General features: G+C 36.3%; 3 protein-coding genes across 4 annotated transcripts; all 3 read right to left on the reverse strand.

Moving 5' to 3' along the window:
* Positions 1-2602: 2602 nt before the first annotated feature.
* hoxa9a (homeobox A9a) lies at positions 2603-5117 on the reverse strand. The gene is made up of 2 exons (XM_079484656.1): positions 3782-5117; positions 2603-3548 (listed from the first exon to the last, which is right to left on the reverse strand). Exons 1-2 carry the CDS (start codon positions 4299-4301, stop codon positions 3304-3306), a joined length of 765 nt encoding a protein of 254 aa, XP_079340782.1. The 5' UTR covers positions 4302-5117; the 3' UTR covers positions 2603-3303.
* A 7497-nt stretch (positions 5118-12614) lies between these two features.
* hoxa11a (homeobox A11a) lies at positions 12615-14252 on the reverse strand (the record flags this gene model as incomplete). The annotated part of the gene is given in 4 exon segments (XM_079484236.1): positions 12615-12844; positions 13475-14123; positions 14126-14174; positions 14176-14252. Coding segments are annotated over 4 exon segments (1005 nt in total).
* Positions 14253-20824: 6572 nt separating this feature from the next.
* On the reverse strand, positions 20825-22543 carry hoxa13a (homeobox A13a; the record flags this gene model as incomplete). 2 transcript variants are annotated; one of them, XM_079484150.1, is made up of 2 exons in its annotated part: positions 20825-21637; positions 21814-22543. In XM_079484150.1, the coding sequence occupies 2 exons, from the start codon at positions 22496-22498 to the stop codon at positions 21390-21392; spliced, it is 933 nt and encodes a 310-aa protein (XP_079340276.1). The 2 variants fall into 2 exon arrangements, with proteins under 2 accessions (XP_079340276.1, XP_079340277.1); XM_079484151.1 differs by having other exon boundaries at positions 21390-21631; positions 21814-22498.
* Positions 22544-24521: the final 1978 nt, after the last annotated feature.

A 24521-nucleotide genomic window follows, 5' to 3' on the forward strand; every position in this document is an offset into this window, starting at 1 on the left:
TTTAATCAATGTAGTACTTTACAAGCATGAAATACATGCTCGCTACAGGTGGATTCACATTAATCTCCTTATTATCTCTTTATGTCACATGATCACGCCTAATAAACAGCCAATGGGTATTTTATTGGCTTCCAAATACACTCATAATATCATGAATTAAATCATGAACTAAACTCAATCCGGATGCTGAAAATAACAATTAATTTGGTCTGAAACTAGCATTTTAAATTTGCATTTAGATAAGAAAGAAATGAAAATACTCTTTCAAATACGTTCACAAAGCGATAGTGTAAGCTAATTCTATAATTTTTTTGTTCTCAATATTTTTTTCACAATATCAATATTTTACAACATATTTGTTATTATTTGAACTAATTGAGCCTCAGAAGTATTGAGATATTATTACAAGCACATTATCCGCCAAACCAAAACACTTCCTTTTCTAAAATCTACATTACTTTTTACTGTTGTAGGTGCATTTAGTTTGAAATCAATATGAATCTAAAAAAGGTTGTAAAATAACTAAGAAAACTAAGAATTGTGAATATTAATAAAAAACAATATATTGTAATTAAAAATAATGGATTTTTTTCTTATTAACGAATTTATTTCTTATAAAATGTTGGTGTTAACAAAGTATGAATATCATAAGCCTTCTTGTGGAAACATACAAATGAATGCGTAGGGACCGAAGTACTTTCTCCCGTCAATTAATCGCAATGCTGTCTGAATTAAAGGTTACTAACCTTAATTCAAAGTTGATAATTTTGGAGAAAAAATATTTATAAAGACTGTTTAAAGAAAATGTTTTAACAAGTCACTTACGTCAGGAGAAGAGAACATTTCTGTTGTTACCGAACGGCTTGCATACCCGGACACAAAAAGGAGATGTTGGATTATATCAAAAGGAGCAGAATTAATCTTCCCTATATTTTTAAAGAAAACTTGAAATTACCAACAACGTTGGTAAAATATATAGGTTTTATATATTTTTATTTTTTATAGACTTCAATATTTTTATTTTAAATAAAAAATAAGGTCAAAGTATTTAACGATGTATATGTTCAATGTAAAAATATATTTACATTTGGACAGTGCATTTTCATTCACAGTTAATATATTTATTTTGATCAATCTTTTTTCATTTCAAGTAGTAGTGCTGTTTTTAAATCATTATTAAGAAACCATGGAGTGGTAAAGAAAAATATACGCTCAATATCATTAAGACAAGTTGTTTTTAACAAAATGTTCAATTGAAGAAACTTATTTTAAAAACGAATAGGGCCCAAGAATGTTCTTAGAAAAACGCTTGGTATTGTGTATGTCTATACGAATCAAACAATTGCTCCAAATGAGGCTTTGCTGACATCAAGTGGTTTAACTATAAAACAACAACCTCTTACGACTAAATGAATGATTTTGATAGAGCAAGGATTATTTTAGCTCTAACGTAGAAGTTTTAGCTTCGTATGTTAAAACAGTTTATATGAGAAAGAATGGGGTGAAATATTTTCTCGTGTTAGTAACTTTTGACATAACTTCTGGTGAATCTGAAACCTATATTTGTGTATAACTTAGGCCTGCACAAAGGGTGTTTTAGGGTGCCGTAGGGCGAAATGCAATCAAAGAGACCAATAAAACTAGATTGTTTCCGCTGGCTTTTTTGTGCACACAGTCGAGACTCGCTGAAGGCAGGTGGGAATTAGGGGGAAAACTCGCCAAATGGGAACTGGGCCTCTGGAAATGGTCTAATTGTGTCTGGACGGTCATAAAGCCATTGAACGCGGAATGCCAGACAGTGTTGCCGAGTCTACGATTCATGGCTCTTACGCGAGGCCTTTGAAGTCAACATCCTTTTGGATACCCGAGCATCATCTAACGTCCACTGGCTATACTGTAGACCTTGTAAAATATCTTTGCATATGGTTTGATATCTGCAAGAGACGGCATCTATGGCAGCCCATCACATTATCATTATTAACTAAAGTCCATCGTCATGGAGGCCAGGACGCGGGTCCGTTCTTTTAATTCCATAGATTCATGCACACATGGCGCATAATTTACTGGCTTCATCTGTCGAGCCTCATACCATCTTTGTTGTGTTGCGTTCTCTCGCCTCGCAGCGCTTTGCACCCCATAAACGGTTATTGCGGTAATTGTCTTTTATGGCAGTATGCAACTAACAACCACCTCATCTGCCAGACGGGTCAGTAGACGAGGCTGTTTTTCCAAACTCCAAACCTGAATGCAGGTCTTTGAAACGCTGTTTTAGTTTAAAATATGTGCGTTTGTATGATATATAAAGGGAGTGAAATTATGAGAATATTATTTCCTGCAAACATAAAACACTATACATTTACCCCTGAAAACGTAGCAACTTAATTGTTTTATTTTGACAAGTAACCATCTTTCTTAATCCCAAAAATTATATTTAAATAAATAAATGAACTATAAGAACATTAACACATCTGAAAATAAGACTTTCAGAAAAGCAAGAATCAACTTCGCACAACCTGGTAAGTGCAACTTGTACCAATTTGTACATTTTAAATCCTCATTTAAAATTACACGAGGATTAGAAAATTTCGTAGACACTTGTTTTGGGGATATGATTTGCTTTTATTATTCAATAAATAAATCACAAATTACATCTGAGAAGTTTAATCAAAACAAATTCATGGCGGTCAATTGACCATGAGGTATTTGTAAAGTTGCCTACAGTGCTATATCTACAGTTTCATAACTATTTTAACTTGTCCCTGTTTGTTTACAACGCACTTAACGCCACTATATCGGCTGATATATAGGTAGTGTTATTTTACGAAATGTTTAATACTATTTGTCATAATTGATCAATTCTAAGATTTTGTCATGACAGTAAAAAATTCCTTGGCCACATAAACCCATACGCGTATAAACTTTCCTTATACCTGTGCCAAGTCTCCTCGCATGATAAACAATTAGAAAACTGCTACAAAACAAAATAAAACTATTAATAAGACGTCCGAAACACATACTGGTATACTAGGCTACAATCTAAGTGGAATATCACATATAGCTCCATAGTCATTTCTAATAAAATTGGTATCAAATGAAATACAGAGTTCTTAGAAGGCTGTGAATTAACGAATGTTTAAATCAGCAAGAATCACATTTGACAGTCATTTAGCTTAATTCAAAGACTAGACCCTTGTCGACAAGTATTTCTTGCTTTAAGGAATGACACAAGTATATGTAAAACCCCAACGACATAATTCCAGCGAATGGATGGATCGTTCCTCATCCTCACCTACACGAAGTGTTTTATTCTCGGTTGTCCTTCGTTCCGTCCTTGTTAAATTTTTTCATCTTCATCCTGCGGTTTTGGAACCAAATTTTGACCTGTCTCTCCGTAAGGTTCAGAAGACGGGCGACCTCGTACCTGCGGTCGCGCGTGAGGTACGTGTTAAATAAAAACTCTTTCTCCAGCTCGAGGATCTGGTGCTTAGTATAAGGGCATCGTTTTTTACGCGAAGAGCTCGCGTGAAGCCAGTTGGACACAGGGTTGTCTGAGAAAGGGTAGAGGGAAAGGCAGGAGGGTTCGAAATCATAAACGGGCACTGAATAGTTTTAATACAAGAACCTGCATCTTAAATCCAGAACACAGAATAAATCTAAATGACTCAGAAAGCCTCACTATTCTCAAAGCACTATAGATTCAAACAGGGATCTTTACATGCACAATTTTCACAGCAGACTACAGTGCGCATCACATTACGAAAATAACTTTGGAGAAGCTTACCTGGATCAACGACCGGTTTCTCTTCAATCTCGGAGTCCCTTTCAACACCCTGCCCAGACACCGTCTCTGTCTCGGCAGAACATCCGCCGTTAGTGAAGTCCACAGAAGAAGGCACGCCATGCGAACTGGCCTGTGCGACATCGTAATTTGTTCTATGTGTATCAAGTTTTGAATGGAAGTTATTGTGGACCACCGGTGGTTCAGTGAGTGGCAGTCCACAAGCAGAGTCCAACAACCAAGACTGCACGTAATCCCCAACCACAGGAGGCTGCGTATGCGGCTGGTACACAAGAGGTACACCACTGGAAAAATGCGTTTGGATGTGGCCCCAACCTGTGCCACCATACACAGGTTGCTTTGATGGAAATGTGCAGGGACCGAGCTCTGTGTGATCTGTGGGTATAACAGAGGGCCTCGTGTGCGGGATGAGCGCTGAGCCTGAGGAGAAGCGAGTCTCCTCGTTCTCCGGTAAAATAAGCGAGTCAACGTAGTATCCTGTCAGAGCGCCGGATGTCGACATGGCGGGGTCGCACTTTCATGCACACACACACACACATAAAAACACGAACACACACATACAGTAACACGCTCACAAAATAACAATCTGTGGAAATGGAGAGGCAACCCCCTCACAAAGCTCCAGTCAGCTAATAAGTTAGGAGCAGACTAACATTTGATTGGATGAGGTGCACACGTGACCATTAGAAGAGGACAAAAATAAATCAATAGAAATGCAATGTTAAGATTGCTTTACCCTAATTATACAATTCTTTCATGTAACTACAACTGTCAAAAGTGAAAAGATGACAAATAATGCACACATATATGAACACAAAAATTTCCATTTAAAATAACTGTTCTCTGAACCGAGTATGTCTTTCAAAGCAAAATATTGCTGAAATCTCTCGAATTGGCTTCCGTTCTGCAGAATACTGCAAAGTAGAATTTATGAAAATTAAAAGCAAAATTATATTATCCTTTGACATCCTGTATTAAAAGCAATTGTTTTTTGTTGTATGAATGACTTGTTTTGTGTATGCTTCACAACACTCTTCAAATTAAGGCCTATGTGTTCTCTGTATTGTTTGCGGATTTTATCTGTACTAATTTTAAGTTCATGGTTACATTGTTACAGATATTTCGCTGCACGTCATCTGGTTTACAAAGTGTAATTAACAAGGTCGGATGACGTCCTCCATTTAGGTAATTTCCTTTACTTGGTTTTCAGTCTTTGCCATTTCTTTTCTTTTATTTTAAAATGTTCAGTATGAATGAGATTGAAATACTTTAATGATAAACAGTATGGACAGGGGAAAAAATTAAGCTTAATAGATGTGCGTGTATCGATTGTCCAGCTTTTATTTTTATTGTTTTACTTTGTTGCAATATGGATAAATTATAACAGAATATAAAATATACACAAATCCAGGCTTAAGTTAAAAAGCATTAATCCATGTAAGTAAACAATGTCCTTTACATCACTAATTAAACAAATGATAGTTTGAATATGTATATAATACATAAATTACATTCAGCTAATAAATACATTTAATTTAATGTATCTTATCATATTTTGTCTGCTTCGGACAAAAACGTCAACCAAGTCAATATTTTAACTGGCTATTTTAACTTCAAACATACACACCATATTTACAAACTACAGAATTAACAAAATAGCGATAAAATGAATACTAATGCCACAGTAATGTGTGATCAACACAGCAATCACCTTCCAATAAAGGACGTATCATGTAGGCCTACACATAAATTGTTTTAAAACGCAAAAGTACAAGATATTTTCGGCACACGCAAAACAAAATTTTCTATGACTATCGACATTTGTAGCTAATAAAATTCTAATAAAATAAATAAAATAACGTTGTCGCCTATAATCTCATCATACCTATTAGGAAAATGTAGCATATTAAACGTAATAAAAAATAGAAACTCTAATGGGTATCCTACGTCAAACAAAATACAGGAATTGGCAACAACGTCGTATTTAAACTATTACAAAAATATGACATGCAAAATAATATATTTTGATCATTTCGTGTACCTGAGAGCATTCAATAAAAAATGTATAAATATATATATATATATATATATATATATATATATATATATATATATATATATATATATATATATATAGTTGTGGTGTTTCCTGCGTAAAAGTAAAACCGTCCTGCATGTCCTTCTGACAATCACTAGTCGACCTCTTAGCAGTGTGAACATGCAATTAAAGAATTATATTTGTATGTATATATACAAATATACAAATTATCGACTAGTGATTGTCAGAAGGACATGCAGGACGGTTTTACTTTTACGCAGGAAACACCACAACTTAAAAAAGAAAAAGAGACGGAAACAACATGGCACTTTGAGGCTGTAAACTGCAAAGGGGTGTTTGTTAACACAGTCGAGTAGCACAACCACAATGCATTTTAGGTACAGATAAATTCCCTTTGGTTGTGCCGCAGTGCCACCATAAAGCAGATCTTTTGTGCTTAGCCACCTAAGGCGCAAAATTGAGGAAGTTGGGTCTTTTGAGCTCTCTGGCACGCCACTGATGTCGCTGTGGCCCACAGCCCCCGAGGCTCGATTTCGGCTATATGTGGACGTAACCTAGGCCTTGTCAACTCCTGTCTGCATTGAGCTCGAAGACAAATCAACGTCTTTTGTCCCGTTCAACAGCAATATACAAATTAAACAACGTAACAATGATTGTTAAAAACCGCTTTATAAAACATGTGTTGCATTTCGTAAAATAAGAAGTAATTCAGGAAATGAAATCTAGTCTAGCCTCGATGCCCGCGATACATGATGCAAAAAAATTATATCGAAGGCTAAAGGCGAATTAAACTGGGGTAATTAAGACAGTTTCCTGTTGCAGAGTTTAACTATACAATCCCAACAACATGAAACTACCTAAACCACTCGGCAGTCTGGTTCAAAACGTCTGATAACTTAAAGTATGCTAATCAAACCGCCGGCATTTCCTTGCCGCCATCCCTAGAGCATTTCTATGAAAGCAGTGCAACATTTTTTTCTTAACATTGACGTCACTAAATCTTACTCATAAATTTCACAATTCCGATAAAATTAAAAGTATTGCCTTACCTGCGTTCATTTAAATATAACGGAACAAAAACAACGTATTTTCCATAGCCAGAAATCCTAGTGTTCTTATTCCTGCCTCTATCCAGTCTGTACTGAGGGTAGTCACACTGAAAAGCTACTAGCCTCATAAAGTAACCAGCAATAAAACGTCACAAAAGCGGACTAAACTAGCTATAATACTACGATGTCCCTTGCGGTATTTGCTGAGATATAATCAAACCATTTCCGCCATATTAGAAAATGTGAAACGATGTAAAACAATAATAGCAAAAATCTCCCAGAATCTTCCAAAAAGCAATGTACATGAAATCAAAGCTCAGCAAATGTCAAGTAAATTTATAGGCATAATGTACAAAATTTAAAATAAATAAATAGTATGAGGTTATACACGTTTAGAAGCACATTCCCAACAAAACACTGAAATTAACGTGTTCTTTGTTGTTGTTTGTTTTAGCCATGCAGATATGATCTTTTAAGTCACACATATGCCTATTGTTTCTATGATGCATGTGCTAATAAGCATTTAAAAATATTAGATATGTCTAGGCCTATGGCATGTGAAGACCAAAGCGCAGTTATTTACATTTTACATGTTTGTAAATGAACCAAAATGATAAACTGGATCAAACAGGGATAGGGACATGAACGCAACTGGTAACTAATCTGAGAGAAATAAAAAAACCGCGCTGTTTTGTCAAATATGCTCATAATGTTTATTGTTCATGACTTGCCTGTTGATCGGGTACAGGCTGCGGCTGATTTCTAGGCGGCGCTCATGAGTCAAGTACATAGCCTACTGAAGAGGAACTCCTTTTTCTTGAGGTTTGGCGTTTGTTGTATTGAAAGTTCTTCCGGTAGCAGCCTAGTATCCCTAGCCGTTAGCCAGTTTGCTGAGCACTCCGTGCCTCATCTACGCGATAAAACATATACATTGTAATAGCACATACTAAATTATCATGTTTGTTTAATCGTCTGCACATTAAACTACAACGAACACCAAGGAAAGACCAATTTAAAAGGAAAAAAATGAAATTATCAAATATTTTAGATTTAAGTCTGGAAAAACAAACAAACATAACTACTCATGCTTTATTCTGTATTTCTATTTGAATTTTCTTTATTATGATTGCACCGATTGATGATTTTTTAGCATTTAAAACGTCACCTGACTGACTGAATATCATACTCGTCTACTCAAACTGGAGCCATGCCAACATATTCTTTTCGTGGCTTACTCTCTGAAAATATATAATTTTAATGATAAATGCGTTTTGAATTTTACATCTATTTGGTGATGTTCAAGTCAGAACATAAACAACTAAACATAAGGCATATTGTACACCAGATTAACACAACATCAAGTTAGCATATCATATCCCTAGATATTTCGGTTGCCTCACCTTTGACATAATCCATGACTCCATGTCGTGCTCTGTAGGCCCAAAGGATACGTATGACAATTAGCAGTGTTGGGTTCCCAAAACATTTTGTGTTTGCGGGGTAAATGTCCCTTTTGCCACAAATCACTGAAGGCACTAGCACATTTCCTCGCTCTCTTGATGAATCCGTATTTGAGTCAAGAGAGAACATATAAGTAGACGTTTTCGACCCTAAGGCAAATATGATACGGGTCACACACATCTCGTGACCCCTATTCCTTCCTCAAGTCGAGCAGACAACATAAGCCCGGTAGACGTAAACTGAACGTTTCCTTAACTGTGCGTCACAATTCCACCTCGATCGTTGTTTGGGTAGGCATTTATCCAAACTTTTTAGGGTTTGAGTGAAGTTTCGCGTTAAAGTCATGGTAGTCCCCAGCTCCCGACGATGGTGTAGGCTAGAGATTCAGTCCGCTTATCAATTAGCACAAGACGCTTACTCCCATCTCGCTGGATGTAGACGCCATTATCGACAGGTGTCTTCGACTGCAATGAACCAGAGAGCACATTGGTAGGCATTGTCATTTACCTTGTTTAACACGCTGGATGTGCTGAGGTTAAGTGCACACACGTACCAGTAGGAAACACAAAACCACACCCTCCATCTCTGCGTCACCATTATAGTAGCAGCAGCTTGTTCCGAAAAGAGTATGTACGGTTACTGGATTTCGGTTTTGAAATTTGCCGTCTAAATTATTCTAGACAAGATAAAGGAATATTTAATTCAAATAATTAAATATTAAAAAGGAAATGAAGTTGCCTAAAAACAAGTAAAAACAAAATATAATGGTTAGCAGGTCATTTTGTATATAGAGAATGCACATTACTATTTCATATTTCTTATAAGTCCTGACACATTCATAATATTACCTTTTCAAATGTACTCCATCATATAGCCTAAAATTAAATTAAACTACATCAAGAACCACGTCACTTATTACTTAGTACAATTTACAGTTATCAAATTACATACCCTTGTTGAAACGAGGTTGTTTGAAGTTTAAGCAATCAGGAAAGAGTTTTTGTAAATTAAGATTGTTTAATAATCTAAAATCAAAATATCCGAAATTATATTTGACTCCTTGTTTTTCCAAGTTTATTTTTCCTTATAATAGTTTATGCAGAAGAGTATTTTTCTTTATTAACTCAATTCTACAGTTAATATATAATAATACCTCTGTATTAATAATAAGAGACGGCAAAGTATTTAATATTGTTAATTTATACGACGACGATTATAGTAATAACACGAAAAATTATAATAATATTAATTATTACTGTAATACTTTGGCACAAATGTGCCTATTTGTAATCCATATCAGTAAGAAAACAAACCAATGGGGATGTAACAATATTATCGATATGGTGTTATGCAATATCAAAATTGTCTCAATATTATCGTGGTCACATGACTGTATGAAACGATAGGTCTTCCGGGACTAACATAGAGAATGTCAGAAAGAATAATAAATGTTACCTTTGTCAAGGTCTACTGGTGCAATTATTTTATAAAAGAGGTTTTTAGGTCATACCTCTAAGCAACAGTTATGATTAGAGGATAAAGAAAAGATTATGCTTTGGAACGTTTCCAAGACATCATGTGTCATTTTAAATATAGCACTAAATATCGCATTGTGACCATTACATCGAGGTATTATCGTGCAGTGAGCGTTTGGTATTGTTACATCCCTACAAACAAATGAAACTTAAAATTTTAAACAGTAGACATCTGTTCAAAGTGCTAATACAGAGCTAAGAATGAAAAAAGGCATATACTTAAGGGACTGGAAAATCATATGTTTATTTTATTCCTGATCAAATTACAACCCTAACACACCCCTCTGATCTTCCATTAGTTTCACATTTGCCAAACTACAATTTTCTCTTTGTCTTTTAGCTGGCACGCTTATAGCCGTGTTGAAATATCGTATACAAACCCTTTGTTTCTTTATCCCCAAGATCGAGTTCGCTGTAAACGGAACTCGAGAACAATAATCTGATATTTTATTGCTATCAGCGGAAGAATTTATTTTGCACTGGAGACAAATAGTGCACCCGCGCTGTAATACTATCCGCCTTTCACGTCTTCATACTGTTATTGAATCTCCATTGCGGAAAGGCATGGTCTTGTTTCACAATTACAAACACCATTTCAAATTACATCATTTGTCTCAACTAGAGTGAAAGTGGGCCTTTGGAGGGAGCTTTGTGACTATTATGTTCTTTAGAGAAAGTTCCATCATTGCTGAAAGCTCGAGTGAAAGATGTGCTCCCTTTCTGAGACCAATAAATCGATAAGTAGAGCTGGCTATAAATTAGCTTGGCCATTTTTGTAAAAAAAATAATTTTATAAATTTTGCTCAAACATATCTCGGAAAACTCAACGTAGTCTGTGCTATGCTTAATGGATTTCTTTGATTCCGTGAGAATGAGAAGAGGACTTTTAATGCCCTCATATTTTTACATCCCCACATTTCACATATAATAAGATCAGTTGACATTTGATGTGTGTTCTGGAAGCAGACGGTCATGCCGGGATGAAATGTTTTAGTGACATACTGAATCAAGTCCTTTGGAAACACCTGCAGAGGATTTGGTATGTTTCAACAAGCCGTTCAGAGCATGAATCGACTTTTACATAGGAAACGTTTTAAGAAAGTGTCGTTGAATTATCCATTGTGGGAGCAGAGTGGGAGAAGTCTCACTACAATTTATTCCATGTACAACTGCCAATGTATTTAGATACACAAACCTTTCTATTTGATGGTTTGATTTGGCGTTACTTGAAAACCGTTTCAAAGCCATGTGGATGTGAGCATACTGTTGAATGGATGATGCACGACCATGACATTGATCCCACGAGTGCCTCCCAATGGACACCGTTCGAAACTACTCGTCGGACAGTCATAACCGACCTTCAGTTCAGAAAAACAATGCATTGCGAATTTAGCAGAAGTACAGTTGAAATAAGTCAACAAAATGAATAGGAACAACGTCAATTAATACGAACTGGACAGAAAACACAACAGACTCTTTGAGCACACCTTAAGATGTCTTCGCCTCAGTCCCCTTGAAATGTTAGCTACCTTGGTTCTCAGACAGTTTATGACACAACACTGCAATTGTCCAAATGCTCCAGACACAGTGAGCTTTTTATGGTCACGTTGCTTAAGCAACAAGGAGGATGTCTCCGTAATTAGGCGGATATTCCTTAGTGCCTCAAAGGATGCGCCAGGCAGGCCCGGCCGCTTTGCTGCAAGCAATCATAAAGCTCAGTCGTTCTCCCCCTCTGTTGTACTTTCTTTCTATCTCCCTCTCGCGTAGTTTTATTGCTCTTAAATTGTCATATGTGAACGCTACGAGTGCGCCCATAAACATTCGGATGATAACTACAAAAAAGGTGACCACTGTGACAGTAAAAGTCAGGTAAAAACCGAAAGAGTTGCTCTTTTGAAAGCTTTAAAGATAAAGGCGACAAACATCGAATGAAATCACATGCAACTTGAATAATGGGCTACAAACTCTCTTTCAAATTACACCTTTGGATTATTTAATTTTTGAAATATATGTTTTACATATCTTCTGCATTACAAGCAGACACATTTTGTTTAAATCCCCGCACAGTGTTTGTCACGTTTCTGTGCAGAGAAGGTGGACAAAAAAGTTTAGTGCGAAAAATATTTCTTTTTGTAGGATGAAGAGACATAATGCGAGTAAACCTGCAAGAGAAACACTTATTCATTAGGTGTGTTTATGGTTTACTGTTGATTGGGATTCAGACATTAGCATTTTTTTCGTTCAATCAACCTTTGTAAAATTGTTATCTCATGTATCTCCGCGTTCACAGAAATAAAAAAAAGAAATTATCCGAATATGGTAAGGCTACAGTGACACATTATTAGATGAACGTGTTATTGCTTACTTAAGTCTTTCAATAATAATGCTGAAGGTAATTGTTGGAAAATCAATAAATAATTCGAAAACGGTGAGCAGTCAAACCAACATTCTCGTATGTTGTTCTTCTATTTGGTCACACCAAAGTCTTTATCCCAAAACGTACAAGACACAATACATTCCCCTCAAAATTATCACACCACATAACAAGTCTCTTACAAAGCATTTACTTGCTAAGACTCAAATTCTTTACACGGTTGTTCTCACTTTTTGTTTGTTTGAAATTATCCGCTGGGGCTGAGAATCAGTATCGTCTCATTTGTGATATCATTAATACCGCGGTTGTGTTTGTGTATTTTTGGCATTTCCTTGTCCTACAGCAGCGGGTTTGTATAGTATTGCAATCGGTCTCGATTAACCTTCTTCTCCTTCATGCGTCGGTTTTGGAACCAAATTTTCACTTGCCGATCGGTGAGATTAAGCATCCGTGAGAGTTGAAGTCGTTTCTCTTTGTTGATATACACACTGAAGAAGAACTCTCTTTCGAGCTCTCTGATTTGAAATTTAGTATAGGGACATCTCTTCTTGCGAACCCTGGGTCCACCTAGGAGACAATGAAAAAATAAGTTAAATGTTATAATATAGACAATTTGATAAGACCAAATATTAGACATATATTATTATTTTAAAATATAATTTAAAATATTAATATAAATATTTTAATATAAACATTACAACTGGTAATTAATATAGATACATTAAAAGTATGAAAATAAGTAGTGTTGATAGTATAGCTACGAATATGGCTGTAAACATTATAATTCATTTTAGTACTAAAGTGTTAGTACTTTTATATTGTATTATGTATCAAAAGTCTTGGTGTTAGGCACATATAGATTGTTGAATTTGCCCTAGCACAAGCCTTTTAAATCCGGAAGGAAACATTCATGATTTAACAGAGACACAGGAGAAGCTTGTTATTAAGGCTGTTGCAAGCACGCACCGCAGCCACTTAAATACGTTTTAATGTTCAAGTTAAAAAAATGCATGCGTTTTCATGGCCAATTTCAATTCCAAGCACGTGATTCCAACAGTTTATACGTATCCCAGGTTTTGTTGGGGAAATCTCAAGCCCTCCATAAACCTTATACGCTTATAAAACAGCATATAAAAAATTTAACAGGAGCGCGCAAGATTGCAAACTTTCTCGCACGCTCTCTGCGCTCATACATACTATTCGCACCGCTGGTCTTTTCCTCATTTTTGTTGCCAGAAGAAGATTCGGGGCTACTGGTCTCATGTCGCTCCTTTTCTTCAGACTCCTGCTCCGGTGCGGGGACTGGCGTTGCATTTTTACTGGAGTGCTGTTTATCCCTCGCTGCAAAGTCGCTGTTCGGCGCACTGTCCGAGCCCGCATAGGCTGTGTCGAAAAACTGGTCAAATGCTTGAGGCAGCACCCCGCTTCTTCCACCACCGCCGTAGAAATTGGACGCGGAGCTCGCATGCGATGTGTGGTAATATGCAGATGAATTATTCTTGGGGAATATCTCACCAACCGTCGTCGGTGCTGCTAAACACTCCCTGTGTACAATGTCCTCCGACGGATAACATTGAGCCAATGGACCCCGGTGAGGCCATTTACTAGAAGCGTCAATAGCATAGTCCCGGAATGTAACCTCCCTGACATGCTGTACCTGAGGTAGGTTAGAAGAATAAGAGTAGGGTACGGAACGAGAAGCCGGACTTTGGGAAAGAAAAGAGGGCAGCGATGAGAAATCAGCCCCCTGAACATAATACGTGCAGCTGGGCAGATACATGTTTGAGCCAACAGAAACCCTCTCGTCAAAATCCATCATTGTACCTGCGCAAATTCTAGCTTGAGCTAGCAAGACCTAAACGCAACGCCCACAACATAGCTCTCATGAGCGCGTGCCTCTTACCCGAGTTGTAGTGGGATCCGCCAGGCAGAATTTTTGAGAGGTAAGATGACGTGGAAATCCATTACGATCCATTCCGACCGAGGCCAAGGTCACGTGATCTAAAAAAGAAATTGACAGGTCGCTCTCTGTCTCTTCCTGTTTAATAACAATATCTACCAATTTCAAACCCATGTGTACTGTAGCTACACTGTGCAACAAGGTTTCGAAATAGGTACACTCAGTTCTTTACATATAATTTGAATCAGAATTTCACTGGGCGTGTTTGTTTAGCCTATTTTAAATTGACAAATAACATAAATGCGACCAAAACCCATACTTCTAAACATTAATGAATATACATTTTTAAACATATCTCTCGGTATTCTGGTTTTACAAAGGCTATAGCCAACGTATTTTTTATTGCGGAATGATTGCAGTCATCTCAATCTCCACTTTCTGCTTTTCCTGTTGTGTTCGAGCTATTCATTAAACCAATATCTATTCGTGCATGAGGAGAAGGATTTATATAGTATACGAGGACCACTTCATGAGATTCAATATCGGCCTTTAAATTACAGGGAAAATGTAATTATATGAAACAGTGATTTCTTGCTAATATTCCAATCTTTATATATTTGACATTTTTAAAATTTGACCTTTTATTACAGAGTTTTACATTTTGCGTTCAAGCTCCTATTTCTTTGACGGAGGCCACAACAAATAAGTCTAACCGTGGGTCCAAACCCGGCCATACCTCCGAAGAACACACATGGAGGTGAGTGACACGAACCTCTCATAATTGTCATAATTATTAAGTAATTTTATGTTGCATTAGTGATGTAAAAGATTAGTGTTGTTAAAGAAAAGTTAAAGATTGTCTCAGATAGAAAAATAACAGAAACGGAATTCGGTGTCCTTGAGACCGGCTCCACCTCCGCCGTGTCTTGGACAGATTTCAGCAATAATTTGGGGACCAAGTGCAACGGAAACGTGCGGTAAAGAGTCAGGTGTAATTGCAACTTCATTTACGACATTGTCCACTAGGCCAACAGAACGAGGCTGAAGAAATGAGGCAACAGCACGTGTCAGCATACTACAGCCAAAACCAGTACTTTATTAATCTAAAAGAAATTGAATCAACTCTAATTTAAGAACTCCAGATTAAGGTAAACCTACTTAAATGCAGATATATTTAGAATACATTTTTTTATTTTAAAGGTTGGATGCCAAAATATAAACATTCTATAGTCACAAATTACGTAAAATATTGCCCCATATCATATAATTGTGTCTTAATGTGTCATTCTCATTTTGTTCTGTTGGACTTTTCTCCATGCTTTTTCGTAAAGTTTGCTGTTGGGGACCTCCCCTCCCCCTCTTTCAAAGTTACCGCACACACTTGGCTTTACGGTCGACTTCAAGTTCGGGGAGGGGGACAGGCTACCGCCCACCACGCAAGTCTGGAAAAAAAGGACGCCACGCAAGCCACTGTATGCCCCGGATGAAATTCCACAAATGTCGCTTTCACGTCTAGGAACTTTTAAAGACTTCACAGGAAACTACACGAAGAGCAATATAAATATAACGTGACAACTATGGAAAAAATTGGACTTGGAACTTGGAATAAATATCACATCAAAAATCTTATCACACACAGCACGAAACACGTTTTCTTTATACATTTGCTACGTAATTATAATCTAAATACTTTTTACGAATATCATTTGTGCATTCAGGTTTTGCATGCAGAATGCAGGGGATATGGAACTTGACCGATATATTTTAAGCATTAACACATATTTGTCGTGTGTGTAAGACAAATTTGGACATTGGTCAGTATTATGGTAAAGCATATAAGCGCAATTACTAGTGATAAGTATTTTTTTAGTGGATCCCATTACAGATGCTTTGTCAATTATAATAATTATAAAAAATAACTATATAAATTAAAGACAATTTAAAAAAAGAAAAAGCTGATCGACCTTCTTATGTATTATTTAAAATAATCGTAGGTGTCCTGATGGACCTATATATTCCTTGCATTATTATAAATTGTATTTTTAACTGAGCTCATTGTTAAGACTTTAATTTCGATTTGTAATTGCACCTAATAGTCCTTGAGAATAAAATAAGATTAGTGCTAATGCTACTGGTTAAAATATTCTGCCACTTCCTTTCTTTCAAAATGTAGGCTACTGTCTTTAATTGTAATGTAACTTTTGTACAATTTAAAATTCTATTATTTCTTAGCAATTCATCCAAACAATTAAACACTAATATTTTAAATGTTTTGTTATACATTTGTCAACAATTAATAATAAGCGAAAGTAATAAAATGAGAGCTACAATTTCAATAAAATAATTTGAATAAAATATTCTGGCCCTTCGTTTCTTTCTAAATGTAGGCTTAATTGTAGGTCTTTAATTGTAATGTAACTTTTTTACAATTTAATATTGTATTAGTTCTAATTAACTAATGTTTATGATTTTTGTTATAAATTTGTCAACAATTAATGATAAGCGAAAGTAATAAGATGAGATCTAAAATTTCTATAAAACAATTTGAAAGAACAAAGAAATTATATAGAGGAAAGCCTAAGGCACCTATTTTGTAGAGCAATTCAAATATCACAGCACAATTTTTACTGTAGAAAATGTTGTCTCTTTTCTTTCCTTAGAAATGTTTTTAAATACAATTTCTAATAATCACTTCTCTCTCTCTCTATTTGTTTACATTTTCAAGTAGACATATGTACGAATTTTCTAAACCTACAAATAAACTTAAAATGACGTAGCATATTCCTCGCTAAGGAAGCAGCTCAAATATGTTTTTAAATATCTTATATAACTTAGAATTAACTAAACCAGACGTTCACTTAAAATGTTGTATATGGCCTTGGCTTTCATTGTCTAGACGACCACCCTGAGCTTTAACCCTTACACCGGCGCGCAGAATGAAACCTGAGAGAGTCCCGCGCCAGTTGTAGTAATTCTGCAATCTCTCTGAATTCAATGACTTTTGGTTAGAAATATCCATATGTTTAAAACTTATATGGGGCGGTTTCCCGGACAATGATTAGCTTAAATCAGGACTAGGCCATAGTTGAATTAGAATATTTAAGTGAATTTAACAAAGGCATTTTACAAACACTTTTACAGGCCTGCATCTTGAGAAGAAACAATCACACTCATATATTTTAAATTATGTCAGTGCAAGTTTGTTTTCGATCAAGACACCTCTAACATTTAGGTTAGTCTAGGACTAGGCTTAAGCCCTGTCCGGGAATCCGCCCCATAAACAGGTAAGCATGTAGTCAAAGTGAGCGAAATCTCTATTAAATTATTATTTTGAGCCATGCGGTTCCTCGGTTAGGTCTGAAAAAGGGGTGGGGGCGGTGTGGTGGACTCTAAAGGAATATGGAATTTTAAGCAGTTATTTATATTTTTTTCTGTTCATATTCAATTACCGTGCACATTGCATTCGTACATAAATAACGAGGGATTTTCTGCATCTATGGTTGAATATTTTTTAAACCATAATATAGGATCACATCACTGAATTTCGGCCATCTCCACCAAATGGTTATATTAAAAGTCTAACACGTCAAAAACGGGTTCTGAAAGACAAATAACATTCAATGTATTTGAAAAAAACAGGATTTGTTTAGTAGCTGGAACTAAGATCCATAAAATACAGTCTCGAATTTGCAATTACAGCAAAACCAAAAGCAAACATGATCTTGCAGATGCTGTTTACTTTTTGCTCTGTAGATGGCGCCAGAGACCAGCTTTACTGATAAGCAAATGAGTTGTGGACTCCAGAACTAAAACATTACGTAAACATAACAGGAAGGAACACACACAGACGTGATAAATGTATTTGTTTACATGAAAAGCAAACAGCTGCAAAACACGTGGGTTATCGGTACAAGTAATTATAATTTGAAAGACCATAACTATATATATATATGATACACTGCTTTAAGATTGTGCACGGATAAGCCGTTCGCTTTAAAAATATTGCTTTTGTCATAACTAAGAAAACCCAGTGGTGTCGCTCGGCACTTTTAAAATGGGCTTTAGCCACCCTATATTTCTAGCTCAGCCCCCCTAAAAATGTAAATTATTATGTAATTTGTTCAGTAATTCGAGATCGGATTAGTCCTATTTAAAGCTCTTATTTTGAAAACGGCGACAGGCTTCGTTATCTAGCGCATTCTTCGGTTCACAGCGGCAGAGAGTGAACGTCAGAAGCACACACAAGTACAAGGTGTGTGCATAAACATGGCATCTGCATCTTTTCCATTCTTTGTTATAAATGCATCTTACATAATATGATGCTGGAGCAATACAAGACCCTGTGCCATACACTTTAAAAAGTTTGTCTGGTGCGGCTGTGTTATTCATTGTTCTGAGTTCCGAGTAAACAAAAGTGTACCCAGAAGCACTTTCTCGTTTTTCAGACGCTTCAGTATTTTATTAATTTAAAACATATTGTAGATGAAATAGGTGAACGCAGTCATGCACAGTGGGTGACAGCGCTCGCATGCTATTCCGAAAGAATGGCAGGGAATCATCAAATCAAGTTATTCCTTCTTCTTAACAATTACTCGGCAGTTGATTGTGACATCTATTATATGCATTTGTGGCTGTTGTTTCACTTTGAATTATAAATGTTGCAGATTGATCGATCAATGTGATATTTATAACAATTACTTGTCTTTGTTCTGCTTATGTTTTCTTAAATATTAATTTTTAGTAATGTACAGTAGCCTATGTGTTGCAAGAGGGTCTCTCTCCCTCTCTCTCTCTGTGTGTATATATATATATATACATATATATGTATGTATGTATATATAGGCCTATATATGTATCATTGGAGGCTGAGCTCCCCCAAAAATTGAAAACCTAGAATCACCCCTGAGAAATACTTTGTTTGTAGGCCTAATTAAGATCTTATACACTTTTTGGTGGTAAGATTGGAGCTATGCAATCTTAAAAAAATGATATCTAAGACAAAAATAATGAAGGCCTATTGTAAACTTCGTAAAATGAATGTATGTTTAATTTCGCTAATCAAATCAAATTCAGAGTAAACCATAAGTATCTGCAAATCCAAAAGTGTTTATTTGGGAAGTATATATCTCTGCGCGTGTCTTACCTTTTTTGCAAAAATAGGAAGAAATACAACAAATTAATTTTACCGCGCAAAACCGTAGCCTATCTGAAAATAATATAAATAGCTAAACGGTTCTCAAAACTACAAAAGCGAAAAGCCAGACAGCCAAACTTCAGTATTTATACAGCAGATGTATAAACTTTCCTGTAAAAAGGTTTTGTTTAAAATGAATTTGACATCACATCAAATGAGACACTACAAGTTGATAAGTCTTAAAATGCCTTTGATCTAAAAGTGTATGGTTAAAGTATTTTTGATGATAAAAATATGATTGTGCCAAAATATTAATGTCTTCATTTCAAAACAAAAGTTATATTTCAAAACGTTTTTAACACGGATGACTTTTATTATTATTTATTTAATTTTACAATTATTTATTTAACTATGATTTCGATCTTGGAATTACTGTCAATATTAAATAGCCTATATCAAGATTGTAAATGTTCTTTATGTCGGATGATTTTGTAGAAACCAATAGTTAACATAAATTTCATTAGTTGGGCTTTCACGAGGCATGGCCACAAATAATGAAGCAATGCAGAAAACATGGGAAAAAGTGTCCCAAGGTGAGACCTCAAAAAGTTGATGTAATGCCAAGATTACATTTTTACAAACTTCAGGCAAAGGGTGACACACTGAAATGATAGCCTACAATAAAACGTAAATGTAATTGTAAGTGTATCGTTATATATAATTTTTTTGTCACAACACAATTCCGACGCGTGTCTTATTCAATCGCTTTGATAAGTTTACAATTATTCTAAACTGTGGAAAGAAACGTAGATAATATAAAGAAGTGCCCCTAATATTTTGAATGATTGTGTACGTCTCGTATGTAAAAAAAACAAGTGAATAATCATTGCTTTGTGTCGCTGTCAGCTTTTAAAAGCAAAAATAAATATACACATAGCTTTTATAATTCGGACAATGTATTTCAGTTTATCGGTCTGTTGCTTCAATGACACAATCAACGTTCAATCGTCCAACTGTGTCACTTACAAAAACTACAAACATGTTTTAGAAAATTCATGTTTTACACTCTATCAAAACTATTCTCTAAAACAGGTAGGCCTAAACTTGAATTTAGTGGTAATACATTAATAACAAGTAACTGTGTAGACAAGCAGCCTACAGCTGGATCTGTTCATGGTTGTAGACGACCAAAGTCTTCTACTTCCACTTACAAACGTCCAACGGAAGATGGCGCCATTGCTCTATTGTATGACACCATTACTAGCCCATGCCTCAAAGCCCATAATGTATTATTTCTTGTTTCATTCTAAAGACATGAAAATATAATTGGTAAAGCGTTCAAAAAAGACACTTTGCGAACTATCCCATCCAACAAATCACTTTCTTTTTGAATGTCTTACATTTACAAAAATTATGATCGAGAACTTTTATTTGTAGCTTTTTGTGATTTTTCGATGATGTCTAGTGTTGTAAAATATGTAATATATATGACGTCTTCATACATTGTTTTCTTATCAATGGTTTATTTGGACGGATTTTTGAGAAACACTAATACAACGACAAAACACATTCACACACTGTCATTTTAGGCCTAGCCTATTTGGCACTGAAATAACCACATACATACATATATATGATAAACATCTGGGTCCATACCTCATATTATCCAGCATGAGGCGAAGAAAACTGATATTTTAATTAAATTTCAAATAAACTGACACTGGACGTAATTGAAGACAGAATCGACTCAAACCACGCTAATAAAGAGTGTCAGGGGCGTAAATTCAAAAACCCAAAGTATTTTGCCATAGATATTGTTCGAGTAGTAAATAATCACAACACAACAAGTATATGTCGGCCCCTTTTGTCCTGAGTTGGGAATATGGCCATACAGTTTTCGCCAACACCTGGTCAAAATGATGCACCGCGTCACCATTCAACCCTGTCCGATCCAAAGTGTTCACTTCAGAGCAGTAGTCCAGGAGAAACAAATATTCGTCTAATAAACGTCTATTATTTCATAACTTTGAACGCGATCATTGTCAAAAACTGTTTCCCCCAATTTACCCAGAGTAAAGCTAACTGCTGGTTTTTAATTTATTGACAACCTTTTTCTCCTTTACACGTCGGTTCTGGAACCAGATAGTAACCTGTCGTTCAGACAGATTGGTCTGAGTCGATATCCGTCTGCGTTTGTCTTTGGTGATGAACTTGTTGGTGGCATATTCGCGTTCAAGTTCCTTTAGCTGAACCTTGGTGTAAGGAACGCGTTTCTTTCTCCCACGTCGATAAGAGCTGCCGTCTGATCCTCCATGAGATACTGCTTCTAATGAAAATATTTAGTAAATATGTCAAATTGTGTGGAATTTTTTAAATAAGTAAATTATATCCAATAATGGTAAGCATATAGGCTTAGAGAAATGGGGTATATATTGTAAATTGGTTTTGCTATGCGTATTAACAAATTATTTAGGCTATTTTGACTAAATCTGTTGTCTTTACCTGGTACAGATGACTTCCATATATGTCCGGTCTGTGGCTGTTCTTTGGTGCAATAGACCTGTCCGTTCCAGCTACTAGCCGTGATAGCCCAAGGTTGGTAACTCTCCATAGGTAATAGGGTCTCGTGCCGCGGCTCTGCAGGCCCGCTCATTGCCTGGACCACAGGGACATCCAGGTAACTTGAAACTGGCTGGTACGGGTTCGAGGCATAGCTTGAATAGAAGGCAAACTCTTTGGCGCGGGAGGTGGTGTAATCTTCGCCTGTTGAAGCAGACGTGTCCATGAATTTTTCCCCGTAAGGCGAAGCAGACGCGGGGGACTGGGCACATGTTTTAACACCTCCACTGCCCCCGTGATGGTGTGACATTCGGCAAGGGTAATATCCTCCGCCACCGAAGTAACCGTAGGAAAGTGAAGCGCTGGCCGATCCCTGAACGGCTGAACAGGGGCTGCATTGCTTTCCAGGCTCAACCGCTCCTGCTGCAGCTACTTCGCTTGAAGGATACGTAGCGCTGGGCGCAAGAGAGCCAGGATGAGCCATCAAATTCCTGCAAGGACTCGGAGAGAAGTTACCTCCCGTGAACCCGTCCATGTTTTTGCCAGATTCGTCCAGACCACCGCCGTTATCATAGAGAAACATGATCGGGTCAATCCAGCGCGGGCGAAGTATAAGTGACGTTGTCATAGCCCGTCGGACATGGAGACTTGTGGCTCTTTTTTGAAAAGCCCTAAGACTGAAAATGAGAAGACAGTCGATTCCGCGAGAGTCAAGCGACTCTGACGTACCCCGTGCACATCCAGATTCATGACTCCATTGGCTTAAAACTGGTCATGTGATATGCAAAGGAGAACGATAATCAGTTCAAGTGCTAGCAATTAAATGGAGCACAAATGCTGTGAGCTGACTATCTGTCAAAGAACTTCATCCGTTTAAAGAAGCCTTAAAAGTGAAGGGATGCGTGAGTAGAGAGAGAACATGATGAATGCCTTCCATGCTGTGATACTCCAAACAATTTCCAGTTCCTCTGTTACATTATTGCTGTTATGCCACACTACTACAGCTAATAATAATAATATTTCATGTTTCGTATGTGTGCTGCATATTCAGTTAATCTTTGAAAAAACACAACATGCTTGTTATTGCCAGTTTTCTGCCAGTGTGAGCAGTGTTTTAAATTTTTGGTGGCCTTATATACTTAACACGAAAGGCTCCATGCTGCTTCAACAGAAGACCTATGATTTCAAATATGTTGTTTTTTGTAATCTGCTTTAACGAACCCTAAATATGATTAAGAATATATTATGCTGTTTTTGTGTTCAATGGAACAGCTTAATGATGGGCGCATGTATCAATTTACGCCATCTAAAAGAAACTAATGATCAGTTCCTAAATATTGGACTAACTTTTACCCCGACAAAAATGGGATTTATTCCCCAAACAACAAGTTGTAAGGGTAAGCCTATGGATGCACTGTGCACGAATGCTGCTATATCGAACGACACTAGACATTGAACGGGTGGCGAAATCTTTGCGTTTTGTCGATGCCGAAAACGGGTTGTAAGTAAAGGTAGTAAAAGAAAAGGTCCGTTTTTTAAACGTGGCCTGTTCTCCTGCTGCGGCGGCTTCCGTTTTGTTTACAAGATGCGGAGACAGAGAGCACCCCCTGTATTCGTCTTTGCATTTTAAGTGCATTGGCTGACGTGTCTGCAGGCCAAGGTCAAGTTGAAAGTTGCCGTCTGGCCGCGACGCTGTGCCTGTTGGCCTATTCAGACTTTGATGGTCAGCCTAAAATGTATACAAAGGAGAAGGGTCGAATGGTGAAAAATCTGTGATGAATGAGCTTTTTTAAGCATTTTACTGACTTGCCACTTTGTATTCCAAATGTTAACAAATTTGTAAAGAACGAATGTACAATTTCACACGCTTTTATTGTGATTATACACAAATAGACGTAGAATTGAATGCAAAGGAAACTATGTATTCCCTTTGCAAACCGTGTATTTCGGTAAGGGGTGAAACGTGTCGAATTAAATAGATGAATAAAATAAAAGTTCATTTTCAAATGCAGCGAATTTATTGTATTGTAGTTTTCTACATTTGGTTGTGATTTTTGTAGTTCGAATGAAAATTGTCAGAACTTTCTTGCAGAAATTTCGAACAATGAGCGTTCGAATTGATACGCACTAAAATGCTTTCATTAATATTTTGAAACAGAAAAACGATTTTGGAACGAATCCTTATATTCAGCTACTTTTAATTCACTAAGTAGGTAAATTAGATTTATGATTGATTGCTTAACAGTCGCAATGTTTACTTTTTTATCTATACATTTTACACCCAAGTAGTCAAGAGATTTCATTAATGATATGCGATCAATTAAAACATAAGTCTTTTCATTTTGATTTCGAACATTTGGATTTATACTACTTTCGAAATCTTAAAATAAACGCAGTCATTAGCAATTGCAGCTATCGAACGTTTGAAGTCTAAACAAATAAAAGCGCATTTGTTTTTAATGTATAACAGTGAAATTAAAGCCATAGAATCATTCTGTCAAAAATAATTGAAACAAAAGGATACATTCAAGTTTGCCAATACTATCGTTTTAATGAATTGTATTCTAAATATTGAGGAGCATCAGGAAAAGTGTTGGCTTATAAAATAAAATGACTTTACGACAATTGCAAGGTGTCATAATAAATTACTC

This window comes from Barbatula barbatula (assembly GCF_947034865.1).
Source record: "Barbatula barbatula genome assembly, chromosome: 21".
Classification (NCBI taxonomy): Eukaryota; Metazoa; Chordata; class Actinopteri; order Cypriniformes; family Nemacheilidae; genus Barbatula; species Barbatula barbatula.